At 45.2% G+C, this 16,553-nt stretch overlaps 1 protein-coding gene across 2 annotated transcripts in view; it reads right to left on the bottom strand.

The window, feature by feature from the left end:
- LOC137563791 (SH3 domain and tetratricopeptide repeat-containing protein 1-like) overlaps nucleotides 1-16,553 on the bottom strand; it is a 92,328-nt gene that overhangs the window by 46,926 nt on the left and 28,849 nt on the right. For both annotated transcript variants that reach the window (XM_068276734.1, XM_068276740.1), the window contains exons 5-7: nucleotides 16,022-16,127; nucleotides 10,649-10,792; nucleotides 959-1,148 (exon numbers count right to left, since the gene is read on the bottom strand). In XM_068276734.1, the coding sequence (XP_068132835.1) occupies nucleotides 959-1,148; nucleotides 10,649-10,792; nucleotides 16,022-16,127 (440 nt within the window). The remainder of the gene's footprint in view (nucleotides 1-958; nucleotides 1,149-10,648; nucleotides 10,793-16,021; nucleotides 16,128-16,553) is intronic.

A 16,553-nucleotide genomic window follows, 5' to 3' on the forward strand; every position in this document is an offset into this window, starting at 1 on the left:
ATATATATATATACATATATGAGGTGATTGTTCTATTTCGGATCATTGTACCAGTAACCAGATGGTGATATCCTTATTATATGTATTATTCACTATTGAATGGGATCGAGAGACCCGGTTGGTCATTTTTTGTGACCTTTTTTAATCATTGTTTTTATTATTATTGATGGTTTTTTTTGGAACATAATAAAGTTTGATATACCTTTCATCTTATTAGTCTGGTGCTGTTTATGGGGGTCTTTTTCTTTGTTTTGTATCAGAATTTTTCCCCTGGTTCCCCTTAGCCCATTCTAATTAAATTATTGCTCTAACTTGTTGCTTATTATTATTGTTATTATTCTGCATGGTGCTGGTCCTAACTCTTTTGAGTAATGGCACTATAGATACACATGTCTATCTCATCATGTCACATGTCATCTCGGTTGTCCTTTTTTTCTCTTGGTGTTCACTTGCGAACATGCAACATGGGCTCCTGGGAAATTTGGGAACTGGAAATAGCTGCTTGTAGAATATCGGTAAAATTACTGATTTTCTACAAAATGTTAATAATATTTTACTATTGCTAAACCTAACTCTATTCTCACACGGGCCCTCCCTCTATCGATGCCTAACCCTAACCTACCCAACCAACCATGATGCCTAACCTAAAATGCCATCCCCCAATGCCTAACCATAACTATCCCCCCACCCCACTGGAAACCCGCTGATAAATGCTCCGCCTTCCAAACTTCAGTGGCCCTCTGGCGCAAATAGATCTGTCACGTCACCATTGACTTTGCTCCCGAGCTCTTATATACAGTACATTGCATAATGGTGGAATATATTAGAAATGGTTACATGCAAAAAAAAGGTTTTAGGTTTTCTTAGAGAAATCACTTGTTTGATGTGGTGAAGTAACGCCTTCCCTATGTACTGATAACAACAGAGTAATAATGAACTAAAGGGGGCAGCTACCTACTGATGAAAGGGGCAAAGCGGCTCAGCTCCAGCCTTGGAGGCTTCCTCATCTTCCCCAGTGGAGGATTCTGGGTAGCTCCACTCTGCTGTGTGTTTCTTAGCCTCAGTACTGGTCTGAATTATCTGCACATTGTTATCCACAGCAGTGGCTTGTCTGATATAGTTGTCATCACAAAGTACAAAGTATATCCCTGAAAAGAAGAAAATGCCATTTTATTTTTGCCAAATATGATTTTACATCAAATATTCATAGTTTTGTATTATTAGCTCGGAGGAATTGTGTGTTAAACTATCTACAGACTGTGATGTGCACAGGAAGACCATGTGAAGTTTTTTTTCTGCTTCTATTAAGATTTGGTCTGATTTTGAGGGAAAAGAGTTAAGATTAGAGGAAAGGTTGGGCCAGGTTTTGGGTATGGAAATAGGTGTAATCGGCTCGCCTGGCTCAGTCCCGTAATGAGAAATATTTCATTGAAGGCATGAGTACAGCATTGTGACTGCTTATTGTGAGGAATAGCGGGGCCGCCGCCGCGCCGGGCAGCATGGCGGCGGCCTCTGCTTCCCATCCGGCGGCTTCCGACTCGCATACGGAGCCGCCGGCACAGAGCAGGGCAGTCGCCGCCGCGCCTGACGATATGGCGGCGGGCCCCGCAATCCAGCCGGTGGACTTCCGTGCGCGAGCGTGCGCTGACCGGGGACCTGGCCTCACTGATGTGCAGAGGCAGAGGGTCATGCGCACGCGCGCGAGGCGGCAGGACATTTACCTTCTCCGTAGACGGGTCAGCTGATCCGGTGATCAACTGACCTCAGCCAACCAATCACAAGCTGACCTTGTTTCCAGCCCCCTGGGCGGGCTGGTGGAACAGGGCTTCTGCATTTAAGCCCACAGATGTCATTTGCTCACTGTCTGCTGTCGTGAATACATTCTGTGTTAGCGCTCAGACCTTAGTGCAGTTCTCTGGTGTTGATACTAAGGATTTCACACCTTAGCTTAGGAATTGTAACGATGGCGGGGTCGTTTTCGTGGTCAGCGCACAAGACGCGCACTGACACAACGAAAACCCTCCACCAGCGTATAATTTTGGGAAACCCAGGCTAGGTGCTATGCACCCGCAGAGGGCAATTCCCACCGGCAGATGGCGCTGCGGAGTGCAGGCGAACACAGCCGCTGCACAGCCACAGATGCCAGATGGGAATTGTACAGAACCCGATAAACGGGGCTGAAGAGCCCTTAAAGAGAAAGAGCACAGGGACAGGATGTATGTGTGTGCACCAAACTAGCCGCCACCCAGCGACAGTGAACACACAACAGCGGAAACAAAGTGGGAACGCAATCGCAAGATTGGCGATTGCCGATAGAGACACAAGACAGAGCAGGACAGCGCACAAGGGTAGCAAAGGCACAGAAAATCATACAAAGAGAAGATAAGGAAAATAACAAACGCTAGCTGAACGCGAACACCGCACTCATTCGCAACAGTGCACGCGTTCGTGCGCGGTCTCTGCGTGTTACGCACAACAGAGACAAGCACGCCTAACTAACCAAAGACAGACAAACACGAAACAGAGAACGCGAGCGCTTGCTTAACGGTTACCTCACCGAGTCTACAGCAAGCGTTCGTATCAGAGCGAAAAGTGGCTAGCACGATCCAGGTACAGAGTAGCAGAACAGAAGGATCCACAGCACTAGCGAAAGTGTCTAGCGCGATCCCAGGAGACAGAACAGAAGGATCCACAGCGCTAGCGAAAAGTGGCTAGTGCGATCCCAGGAGACAGAACAGAAGGATCCACAGCACTAGCGAAAAGTGGCTAATGCGATCCCAGAAGACAGAACAGAAGGATCCACAGCGCTAGCGAAAAGTGGCTAGCGCGATCCAAAGAGACAGATCAGAAGAGATAGCTGGTAGCAACCGCTGCACCAGCTATACTCCAAGAACAGAGATCAGAACCATTTCCTGTCGACCACCGTTGGGACAGGACAATGGCAACAGAACAAACAAACAGATAATACAACCTGACTGGGCTAGAAGGGGAGCCTAAAGCAACCCCCAGGAATTAACTATACTAGATAGCAACGGCTGACACTCCAGCAGTGTCCATCAGGAACAGACCATGGAAGGGAAATGACCAGCCAACCCTTCTGGGAAACATAAAGCTCTTATAGTGCCAGTCATCAAAGAAGGCAGGTAGGGGATTTGCATAACGAATGTATGCAAATTCCCCAGCAAGAGAACAGACCAGAAACTTGCAATGGAAAGACAGGTCTCTGTTCCAGAGACCTGCAGCCCACAGACTAGAGGAATGGACAAACAGCTGTCTGCCTGTGCAGCCAGCTGAGCGGATCATCACAGGAACATTGTTGTATATTGATCTGTGTTTTGACTCTTGCTATCCCTGACTACTCTATCTCTTGCTGATCTTGTACCTTTGCCTATCTGATCCTTGTTGCCGACCTATGCCTGTTTACCGATTACTCTTCTGCCTTCCACTCCTGTACTGCCGCCGTCATCTCTGTTGCCGAACCCTTGCCTGTCTGACCTTTCTCCCTTCAGTGGAACGTCTCCCACTGGAGGGTTATCTCTGAGGCTTGCCTCTCCGAGACGCCTGCCCCAAGCAGACGATTACTGTTGGGGGTCGAGATTCCTCACTCTGCCTGGTTAGAGGATCTCACTCACGGGGTTCCCATTCAGAGGTATCCACACCTCTGAGGAATTGCCGTGTGGTGGACATTTCCACACTTTCTGATATATTACTGTCTTTATTGTGTTCTTTTGCTGGTGTCCAGAGGTTAGCAATATATTGGATTATTGGTGATACTGCAGATCATCAATAATCGGGTATACATCTGCATTCTTGGTGATACTGCAGATCGCCAATAATCAGATTCTCTCTGCGTGCTGACACCGATCATGACAGAACAGCAGACCATTGGTATGAAAGCACTACGCAGTCAGATCGAGACTCTAACCACCTCGCTTAATAACCTCATCGAGGTGGTTAATACACAACAGACTCAGATCAACCAGTTGGCTGGGTCTGTACGGGTCTTGCAGACGACTGTGGCCACAGTGCAATCCCCTCCGGTCACAGATCTCTGAATGTCAGTGCCCGAAAAGTTTTCAGGGCAAGGATATGACCAGAATTTTCGTAACCGGGTTTTATCTTATTTTGAGTTACGACCTACCCAGTCTGAGTTCTGAGCAGCAAAGGGTGACTTTTATTAAGACTTTATTGTCCGGGGATTCGCAAACCTGAGCACATGGTCTTCCACCCGAGGATACGGCTCTCACGTCAGTTGAGGAATTTTTCAAATCAATGGCTATAATTTATGATGATCCGGATGCCTCGATCACTGCCGAGAGGAAGCTCAAAACTCTCAGGCAGGGTCGAGACACGGTCGAGGTTTACGCGGCAGAGTTCAGAAAGTAGGCTGTGTCATCTTGGTGGGGGTCTTACGCCTTGTTAGACTGTTTTCTGTCAGGCCTATCAGACGCAGTATCTGAATTAATGTTGGGACACCCAGAGCCCAAGTCTGTGGATGACAACATTTCTTTGGCGATACGGGCGGACCGTAGATTGCGCTATCAGCGAGAGACAGGAATGCAGTGAGAGTTTTTTCTCATGCGTCCCCATCACCTGCTCCTGCTATCGACGAACCGATGCAAATCGGACATTCTCGGTTGACTCGAGCCGAGAAAGAGCGTAGAAGGGCAGAGAACCTTTGTTTATATTGTGCAGAGCAGGGTCATATTGCTCAAAATTGCCCCAGGAAATCGGGAAACGCTGCTGTCTAGGTGTAGTTAGAGGTAATACCCTAGACGCACAGAACTTACCTGTAAGTCAGAATAATCGGTTACTTCTCCCGTGTTCCATTTCCTGGGGGAATTCTTCTGTTTGTACTGAAGCTTTTGTGGACTCTGGGTCCGCAACCAATTTTATAGATTACGAATTTGTGAAAGGACTGGGGGTTCCCTTACAGCCCTTAGACCGACAAATAGTCGTCACCGCAGTAGATGACTCTCCTCTACAGTGTAGATCACCTCTCTCTCAGACCCCAAGGTTTTCATGTACTATAGGGGTTCTACATAAGGAGAGTCTTCAGTTCCTTGTTTTGTGCATGGCAACCTCCACCATTATTCTTGGCATGCCCTGGTTACAGCTCCATTCCCCACAGATAGATTGGGCCTCAGGTCAGTTACTCAGCTGGTCACCTTATTGCCATACTCATTGTTTGGGAAGGATTGCCATGTGTGCTGCCAAGGTAGAGGTCAAGGGGATACCCGCACAGTACGCTGAGTTTGCGGATGTGTTTTGTCCTAAATCTGCTGATAAACTCCCACCACATCGGAGTTTCAACTGTCCTATCGACCTAAGATCTGGTTGTATGCCTCCTAGGGGTCATCTTTATAATCTTTCCGGTCCGGAGAAACAGGCAATGCGAGAGTACATTACGGAGAACTTGGCAAAGGGGTTCATCCGCCCTTCTCGGTCACCGGCCGGGGCGGGGTTTTTTTTTTCGTTAAAAATAAAGATGGTGGCCTTAGACCCTGTATTGACTATCGAGGTCTAAACAAGATCACCATCAAGAATCGCTATCCATTACCTCTGATAGACGATCTCTTTGGCCAGATTACCAATGCCACTATTTTTTCAAAATTGGACCTACGTGGGGCAACCTGGTGCGCATTAGGGCTGGTGACGAAAGGAAGACAGCCTTCAATACACCCGACGGGCATTACGAGTATCTGGTTATGCCCTTCGGGTTGTGTAACGCCCCGGCCGTCTTCCAGGACTTGATTAAGGAGGTCTTCAGGGAGGTGTTGTGGAAGTTTGTCGTGGTATATCTCGATGACATATTGATTTTCTTTCCAAACCTCGTGGAACATCGCAAGCATGTCAAATATGTGTTGAAGAGGTTGAGACAAAACCTATTGTATGCAAAACTAGAGAAATGCCTTTTTGAGGTCACTCAAATTCCTTTTCTGGGATACATCATCTCAACGTCAGGGCTCTCTATGGACCCAGAAAAAGTTTTGGCTGTCCTAGAGTGGCCGCAACCGGTGGGTTTAAAGGCACTTCAGAGATTTCTCGGTTTTGCTAACTACTACCGGAGATTTATTAAGGGATTTTCTTCAGTAGTAGCCCCTCTGACTAGTCTAACCAAGAAAGGGGCTGACCCTTATCAGTGGTCATCGGAGGCCCAGGCCGCATTCAATACCTTGAAGAAACTGTTTTGCTCAACACCCATACTGAGACATGTTAACATCGCTCTTCCCTTCATAGTAGAGGTAGATGCCTCAGAGATCGGGGTGGGGGCTGTGCTGTCTCAGCGCTCGGGTCTGCAGGGCAAGACACAACCTTGTGCCTATTTCTCACGCAGGTTTTCTCCTGCTGAGAGAAACTAAGATGTGGGCAACAGGGAACTGCTGGCCGTCAAGTTAGTCTTCCAGGAATGGCGCCATTGGCTGGAAGGTGCAGAACACACTATTACTGTATATACTGACCATAAGAACCTGGAGTACATTGAAGGGACTAAGAGGCTCACTCCTCGTCAGGACCGCTGGTCCCTATTTTTCTCGCGTTTTAGATTTGTTATCACGTACACTCCAGGTTCCAAAAACATTAAAGCGGACGCTCTCTCCAGATGTTTTGAACCGGAGACAGCTCAGCCCGCACTCCCCGAGAGCATTGTACCACACAAGGTGGTGCTGGCAGCCACTGAAACCTGGGAGGACTGGGCAGTCACACTGGCGCCTCACCAGCTAGATACCCCAGAAGGGAAACCGGAAGGGGTTCTCTTTGTTCCACTCCCGTTCCATTTGCAAATCATGCAGCTATTCCATGCCCATAAGAACACAGGTCACCCAGGGGTCACCTGCACTCTAGATCTACTCACAAGGTGTGTTTGGTGGCCTTCATTGGCATCTGATTGCAGGGAATTCGTCAGAGAGTGTGTGGTGTGTTCCAGGAGTAAACCGTCTCGCCAGGCTCCAGTGGGTACCTTACAACCCTTGCCAGTTCCAAGCGAACCATGGACCCACCTGTCCATGGACTTCATTGGCGAGCTTCCCAAGTCGGAAGGTATGACTGTCATATGGGTGATCGTGGACAGGTTCAGCAAGATGGCCCACTTTGTTCCTCTTAAAGGATTTCCATCAGCTCAAGACTTAGCCGACCTCTTCATACAGCACGTCTTCCGATTACATGGGATTCCGGATGATGTGGTGTCGGATAGAGGAGTCCAATTTGTATCAAAATTTTGGAGGGCTTTTTGCCATAATTTGGGTATGAACCTGTCCTTCTCGTCTGGGTATCACCCACAGACCAACGGGCAGACCGAAAGGGTTAATCAGTCACTGGAACAATTCCTGAGGTGGTATGTGGCAGATGCACAAACGGAGTGGGTTACATTTTTACCCTTTGCTGAGTTTGCACACAACAACCTGAACCTGAGCAGTTGGCTGATGGTGTAATGGTTAAGGGCTCTGCCTCTGACACAGGACACCAGGGTTCGAATCTCGGCTCTGCCTGTTCAGTAAGCCAGCACTAATTCAGTAGGAGACCTTTGGCAAGTCTCCCTTATACTGCTACTGCCAATAGAGCGCGCCCTAGTGGCTGCAGCTCTGGCGCTTTGAGTCCGCAAGGAGAAAAGCGCAATATAAATGTTATTTGTCTTGTCTTGTCTTGAAAAGCGCTTCAACAGGCTTGTCCCCTTTTCAGGTGGTGTCAGGAAGTTCTCATAAATTTTCCCCATTGCCGGTGTGTTCCTCTCCCTTCCCAGCCCTGGAAGATTGGCAGAAGGTTTTGAAGAAACTTTGGGGACAAGTAAAGGAGAATTCTGGAGTAGCCTTTCAGAATCAAAAGAAACAGGCTGACAAGAAACGGTCTGTTGAGTGGCACTTTTCTCCTGGAGACATGGTGTGGGTGTCAACAAGACATTTGGCACTCAGACAACCATCCACCAAGTTGGGGCCCAAGTTCATAGGGCCTTATCCGGTGGCCAAAAAGATCAATGAGGTCTCGTATGTGATTGATCTCCCAGCCAGCATGAGAGGTGGGAGATCATTCCATGTTTCCCCTTGTTGAAACCAGCAGTGTATGTAAATTCCTCCCCCCCCCCCCCCCCCCAGTGGTAGTGGAGGGCCAGAATGAGTACGAGGTTGGAAAAATTTTGGATTCCCGGCTGGTACAGAATTCCGTACAGTATCTGGTCCATTGGAAAGGGTATGGGGTGGAGGACAGATCTTGGGTACCAGAGAGTCGCATGCACGCTGAGAAATTAAAAAAGAGGTTCCATCAGTTACATCCTGAGAAGCCACGTAGGAAGTGTCCGGAGTCCACTTCTCAAGGGGGGGGTACTGTGAGAAATAGCGGGGCCGCCGCCGCGCAGGGCAGCATGGCGGCGGCCTCCGCTTCCCAGCCGGCGGCTTCCGACTCGCATACGGAGCCGCCGGCACAGAGCAGGGCAGTCGCCGCCGCGCCTGACGATATGGCGGCGGGCCCCACAATCCGTGCGCGAAGGTGCGCTGACCGGGGACCTGGCCTCACTGATGTGCAGAGGCAGAGCGTCATGCGCACGCGCGCGAGGCGGCAGGACATTTACCTTCTCCGTAGACGGGTCAATTGATACTAAGGATTTCACACCTTAGCTTAGGAATATTGTTGTATATTGATCTGTGTTTTGACTCTGGCTATCCCTGACTACTCTATCTCTTGCTGATCTTGTACCTTTGCCTATCTGATCCTTGTTGCCGACCTATGCCTGTTTACCGATTACTCTTCTGCCTTCCACTCCTGTACTGCCGCCGTCATCTCTGTTGCCGAACCCTTGCCTGTCTGACCTTTCTCCCTTCAGTGGAACATCTCCCACTGGAGGGTTATCTCTGAAGCTTGCCTCTCCGAGACGCCTGCCCCAAGCAGACGATTACTGCTGGGGGTCGAGATTCCTCACTCTGCCTGGTTAGAGGATCTCACTCACGGGGTTCCCATTCAGAGGTAACCACACCCCTGAGGAATTGCCGTGTGGTGGACATTTCCACACTTTCTGATATATTACTGTCTTTATTGTGTTCTTTTGCTGGTGTCCAGAGGTTAGCAATATGTCGGATTATCGGTGATACTGCAGATTATCAATAATCGGGTATACAGCTGCATTCTTGGTGATACTGCAGATCGCCAATAATCAGATTCTCTCTGCGTGCTGACACCGATCATGACACTTATTGTCTGAGGTAAGTTAGGCTACAGGAGTTGGATCCTGGAGTTCCTGAAAAGGTGACTGATGATGGTCTGGGACAAGTTACAACCCAGGAGTTCCTTTAAAAGTGATCACTGATGGTCTGGGGCAAGTTAGGCCCAAAGAGTTTGGATCCAAGAGTTACCGGGAAAAGAGACTGCTGATGGGCTGGGGTAAGTTATGGTCTAGGCAGGGCTGGTTCTCTCATGAAGAAAGGTGAAACATTTGCACAAGGCACAGAGATTACAGAGGCAGCATTGTTGTACTGTGTTTACACTAACAGCATGTAGGTAGAGTAGGAGGAAAAGCCATAGGAGAGCGATGTGAAGAGGTTATCATTGGGGAAAAGCAGCTTGCTGTGCTGTGTGAAGAGACTGACAGTGAGTGAGGAGGGGGGAGGCAGGAGAGCAGTTGTGTTTCATTTGACTTGCACAGCAGAAGGGAGGAGGTAGCACTGCTGTCCTGACTGAGGAGGAATGGAGGATGGCTGAAGGTGAGCCGTTTGTTATACACAGACTCGCAGCCAGCCAGTGTGCTATTGTGTTGAGCTGCAGAGCAGAGTAAATTGTTGGGTGCTGTGCGATCATTCCAAATTGGGAGGGGGGCGCATCCTCACAAGTTTGCCTCAGGCAGCAATAAGGCTAGAACTGCCCCTGGGTCCAGGAGTTTGTATCCAGGAGTCACCTGGACAACTGAATGGCAGGGAGTGTCATTTGGCCAATGGCAGGTGGCGACTATTAAACTGGGATGCCAAGAGAATAACAATGTAAAAAGAGGGAGAACATACAGTTTCCATACAGATCACGCTCTGACTGGAACTTGGTTTAAACCTGGGTTTCTTGAACCGCAAGGCATAAGAGCTATCTTTGCTATCTTTTAGATGTATCTACCTACAGATTTGCCGAAATCCAAGTAAAAGTGTCCACTAATGGTACAATTTTAAGCAAAGAATCACCCCAGCGATCAGATAAAGGCAATCTGATTGCTAGACAATAAACCTCGTTGGTGTCTCAGATTGACTGAATATGATCCTAATGGTGGCCATACATGGTACAATTTTTTCATACAATCTTACCATTTCTATGTAGTATAAGGGTAAATTAAGTGAATGTACTGAAAGGATAATTTAGGCAGTTCCCTTATACTAAATAGAATTGGTAAGATTGGATGAAAAAATTGTACCATGTATGGCCACCTTTAAGGTGATTTTTTTGATGTCAATTTAGTCAGTAAGAAAAACGTTGATGGATAGAAAGTAAAGATTCATTGATGGTGAAATAATTGATGTAGTTCAAGATTTAATTTTCAATCGCATTTATCTGATCGCTCGGGTGATTCTTCACTGAAAATTGTACCATTAGTGGGCACTTTTACTTGGAATTCTGGTATTGTGGTATCGAATAAATGATCTTTACAGCATTGAGAAATATAGAAAATGCACACATTCCTACAAACCTTCTTCTATTAGAAGACCTTTATAAATGTAGCTTAGCGACTCCTGATTGACCAAAACCTTAATTCCAGCATCTTCCTCCTCTAATGAGGTCAGCCAGAAGGTCTGGTCTAATAATAGATTCTCCATACAGTGATTCAAGAAGCCTGCGTTGAAGAAAAAGAAAATTAGGTGCATTCTATCACAAGGTTCAGCTACTTCAAGACAATCCAAAAATACTTTGTTTTCTTATTATCTCCTCCTCTATTTACAGTATTGTACAGAATGCGGACAAGGTAAATAATAATCATCACCATGATAATCAAGGGCTTGGGGTATGTTTTATTAACTACTAGCTGAAGACCCGGCGTTGCCCGGGTATGTATTTGGCAGGTGCTGGCTGCACCCACTTTTTCTAACCCTAACACTCAATTACGCAATTACTCAATGACCAAGTTTGTGAGCTTTGCGGTCTTTGGCATCAATAACCTGCATTAAAATGAAACAAATCTTATTGCCTGTTTGTGGCTCCACCCCTTTTCTGAATTTGAACCCCAGTCATCCAAGGTTTGAGGCTTGTGCCATTAACAGTGCAAGAATGGCAGCAATTAAATATTGCCCTTGAAAATCAATAGGTGAATTTTAATTGGCTTTTGTTGTCTCCACCCACTTTTCTGAATATTAATCCCAGTCACCCAGTGACCAACTGTGCAAAGTTTGAGAACCCTACTGTAATGCTGGGGGGTTATACTTTCTGACCACCCAGCACAACAAGGCTAAGAGCTGGATAATGGAAGAGGCTACACAGGCTGCCCAGAGCAACTGCAGCTCTGGGCTTCCGATATCGCTACAAATAAGACGCAATGGCAGCGCAGTGCGATGTTGCGCTGCTCTTGCGCTAGCAAGCATTCAGACAGGTACAAGACAGGACTATAGATTGCAGCTCACAGTCACATCCACAGAATCAGAGCAAGCAGGCTAACGAAAGTCACCAGCAAGCATCCACACAGGCAGGACTACAGGAAAGAATGTAACTAATAGCAACACAACTATGCTAGGTAAGCAGGGTTGATCACGATAAGCGCACCCTACCAAAATGTGCTAAACTGACTAGCTAACACAGTAACTGAGAAATCTCTGTAACTCGAATAAAGAAAATAACAAACGACTCAAGTAATGGATAAATATATATTAGCAATTCTGCATATATATATTTATCAAGAACTAGCTAAGCACAAGTAATGGTGATTAACAAGACAGACAACAGACAGACAGACGGAATGGTCGGCCAATCTAGTCGTTGATTCAGCGACGGCGACATTCACACTGAGATAGACAAGACTAACAGGTAGGAGAGAACTAATGGCAACCGCTGCTATAGTTCGTCCTCAAGAACAAGACTAGAAGGAATACTACCAGTCACCAACGTGGTGCTGGCAGAATCTAACTATCAGGATCAGAACAATTTCACTGAGCCCCTGCATGTCAGCAAACATCCAGCAGACATGACAATACAGAGCAAGGCATTATACATTTACAATAACAACTTTCACAGCATAGACCCAACAACAACTCAGAGAGCTGAACGCTATGATGGGCGAGGTCTAAAAGGGGAAGCAGACTTTTATGCTGGCATCAGCCAATGGATGCAAGCATGCAAATCTCCACACAGCTGAATGGTAATCATTCAATCCTGAGCTGGTTTGATTACCATTTGCTAGCTGAAAGACTATCTGTACCAATGCATGCAGTCCTATGCAACAACATGCATGCAGGAAATCCAGGGCTATCTGGCTGCAGTTCAGCTATACTAAGCCATTGGTGGAATGATGACAGCATTCTGAGCTGCCCAGAACTGCAGAGCAATTGCAAATGACAATGTGACAAATGCACAACCGACCGAATGCAGGCTGACAAGCCAGAACTGTCCATTTGCGGCTCCACCGCAATGGACAGAACACGCCACAGGAGGAATCCTTACACCTACCATTAACAGTGTAAAAATGGCCACAGTTTACATTTTCCTAGTGAAATTTGTATTTGTCTCCGCCCACTTTTTGGTTATGGGGATAAAAAGTATCCTATATGTTATTCCAGGTAATGTACTATGTGTGTGCCAAATTTCATTCAAATCCATTCAGCCTTTTGTGTGATCGAGTAACAAACATCCAAACATCTGAACTTTCGCATTTATAATATTAGTAGGATAAAAACAGTAAAACATTATATTTAGTTAGAAAGATACAAAATATTTCTTGTGAATGTTTTAGTTGGCACCTCCATCTGGTAATGTTTTGGAAGGGTGTTGCTGTACTGCTGCACTTAACTAGTTAACTAGGTTAGTTGGTGGCTGACAACTACACCCAGTAAGTCGATTCCACTAATCTGATCGAATTGGCTAGGCTAGTGGGAATTTTGCCAGTAATGGGCACAACCAATCGTTTCCGGTAATGGATTTTACTACTGTTTTGAAGCACATATTGAGGTGATCATCATTACCAGCATACCTTCAGTTAAGAGTTAATATAGTGGTTGAAGCATCCTTTAACCACTGTATTAGGTCTTAATTGGAGGTATGCCCCATGTGGTTTCCAGTGGTTGAAAGGGCCTGGTGTGGTTACATTCCCCATGGCTAAGCCACCGACTAGGTCCTAATGTGGAGGTATCTTATCTCTGTTGCACTGCAGCAAACCATACAAAGCTTGCCAGTTGAAACAGCTAGTGGGGCCTTAGGCTGGGTTAACACTACACTGCAAACGCAAGTAAAAAAGTAGATGCTTAACTCAGTACTGCTAGGCCTGTAGTAGTCCAGAGGCTTTGTGGATCCTCCTTCAGCCCACCATTCCAGCACTTGGTATCTCTAAACATATTCGTCAAGAGGTTGTCAAATATGTTTCTCTTGGACACGCTCCTGCCATGTATGAAGGCATCCAGACTGGGGATGCACAAGTGAGGTCGTCACATGGCCAATAGAGGGAAGCTACTTGTGCATGGCTTTGCTCTACCAGGCATAAACGGTCCATACTCGCACATGCCTAGATACACTCATGGGTTGGAGCAGCATGGCTACAAGAAAAAGGGTCCTTAGCAGCAGTGGTGATCTCTAATAGGATCTGTCAGAATTCTAGCGGTTTATTTATGCAGGAGAAGCTGTCATATGTGTATGATTTAAGTTTTAATGTTCTATGCAAAATTTCATTGTAAAGTTGGGGTACTTCTTTAAAATATTGCTCTGGGACATCTCAGCATATTCCAGACAGTGAAACTTTTATAAGATTATTTTAAGTTGTAAGCTAGAAGATTGTTGACATGTACTTGTTACAAGGCTGTTACAGCCAGCAAGAAAAGATATCATTTCCCAGCCAGAGAAAGTCAAAATATGAAAAGTATAAACAAATTGAAATTGAATACCATTGTCTTAAGAAGCACTGTTGCCATTTTATATTGCAGAAAGATATTAATAATCAATACATTCCTTATAAAGAAAGAAATAATTATTGTTAAACCCTATAATTACATAAAATAAAATGTAATACTTTGAAATGCATTTAAATGCTGGATTCTGCAGTAAACGTTTCAAAACACATTAGCTGTGTTCCACAAAGATGTTTTGACTATGAGTGTCCTTTGGAATGTCAATAAAATTTTGCAAGGTTTTTTCTATTGTCCCGTATTTAGGACAATTATGCCACCTGGCGGTTTCATAGACGTATAATTAATATTATTAATACAGCTTATTATTTAAATGATTAAACAGTGACATCTGCTGGTGGAAGTTATTAAATTTATTTATTCATAGGAAAGACAAATGTATATAGAAAAATATTTTATATTATTAAGTTTTATTATGCAATTATTTTTTATATGATTAATTGTTTTAAGAAGAATTATATAATAAGCTAGGTCTGTCTCGCAACCCCCCTCCCCTCCTGCCCCTGTGACCACCGCCACTGCCGAATAGTCAGCACGCATGCACATGCCCACCCGCCCCACGCACGCACATGTCCACCCGCGCACACATCCGCCCGGCCCTCTGCTTCCCCTGTCCCAATAGCTGTCCATGCTGCACATGCGCAGTATTGCAAATGCACTGACACAGGGACCGGGGACGCAGGGACACTTGATGATTATCATGTGTGATACTGTATATTGCTTAGTGATATTACATAGTTACATAGTTACTTTGGTTGAAAAAAGACATACGTCCATCGAGTTCAACCAGTACAAAGTACAACTCCAGCCTGCTCCCTCACATATCCCTGTTGATCCAGAGGAAGGCGAAAAAACCCTTACAAGGTAAAAATTCCTTCCCGACTCCAGATGGCAATCAGATAAAATCCCTGGATCAACATCATTGGCATTACCTAGTAATTGTAGCCATGGATGTCATTCAACGCAAGGAAAGCATCTAAGCCCCCTTTAAATGCAGGTATAGAGTTTGCCATAACGACTTCCTGTGGCAATGCATTCCACATCTTAATCACTCTTACTGTAAAGAACCCTTTCCTAAATAAATGGCTAAAACGTTTTTCCTCCATGCGCAGATCATGTCCTCTAGTCCTTTGAGAAGGCCTAGGGACAAAAAGCTCATCCGCCAAGCTATTATATTGCCCTCTGATGTATTTATACATGTTAATTAGATCTCCTCTAAGGCGTCTTTTCTCTAGACTAAATAAACCCAGTTTATCTAACCTTTCTTGGTAAGTGAGACCTTCCATCCCACGTATCAATTTTGTTGCTCGTCTCTGCACCTGCTCTAAAACTGCAATATCTTTTTTGTAATGTGGTGCCCAGAACTGAATTCCATATTCTGCCAACAGTTTTGCCATTGACCTTTTGTCTATATTTCCGACAATTATTCCCTATCACACTTCCTGCCAAATAGTGGTCCTGTCGTGCTTGCCTTACTTCAGGAGCAAATGTTAAGATAATGTCAAACTCCAGCAAGACACACTCCATTGCTTCTGACATTTCCCCCTCTCTCAAGACGCTCCTGCACTATGGATGCAACAGGTTTCGAATATCTTTTCCCCCTGGTATTAGTCCTCTAAACCTAGGTGCGTCTTATAGTCCGGGACGCCTTGTGGTCCAAAAAATACAGTAAATTAGCATGAGCTGACCCATGGGTCCTTTTTAATGGCAAAGGACCATTACTCTTATTACAACTCCCTTATGTTAGCACTGGATACTCTGTAACACCTCCCAATTTTTGCATTAGCAGTGGTCAACAATCTTGTCAGATCTGGAAAAAATGGTAGAGATCATTAACCAAAATAGAGGTCACTGGTCTCATTTTGAGCCACCTTACCCAATCAAAGTCTAATGCAATAGTAAAACAAATACGAGCAGCAATAAGTATATTTATAATAAGAGTGATTATAATTATTTTCTTTTACCTAGTGAGTAGTAGGTTGTAAACTTCCAGATCTCTTCAAATGTTCGGAAAGTCACAGTTATAAGATCTTTATCACTCTCAATAGACAGCAGTCGTGCTGATAGCTCCTGTAAAAGTAACATCCACAATCACATTTTACCACCTAAGAGATTATGTTCATTTTACCAACAATGCTTATACAACTCCTTCCTGTATACAGGGCCAGAAAAACATAAATACATATAGTATTAGCCCTACTAAAAAATTGTCTGAAATCCCTTTCTGTTTTCCAGTACAGCAAGTATAAAAAAAACTAGAGTTGTTATCCATGCAAAAAAGCTTGTCAAACTGCTCATCAAATTTAGTTCTTTCCTGAAAAGTAAATAGAAGCCAAAAAAAAAGATGAATCTGAGTGAGAAAAGGCTTATGATAAGGTTTTATTGCTGTACAATTCAAAGGGTCAACAGTGAAGCAGATTTGTCATGGCTGCTGTTTAGAATTCAGTCTTAAAAGGAAGTACTTAAAAATGTGAGACTCAGTTCTATGTTCTATTT

This window comes from Hyperolius riggenbachi, chromosome 1, assembly GCF_040937935.1.
Source record: "Hyperolius riggenbachi isolate aHypRig1 chromosome 1, aHypRig1.pri, whole genome shotgun sequence".
Taxonomy (NCBI): Eukaryota; Metazoa; Chordata; class Amphibia; order Anura; family Hyperoliidae; genus Hyperolius; species Hyperolius riggenbachi.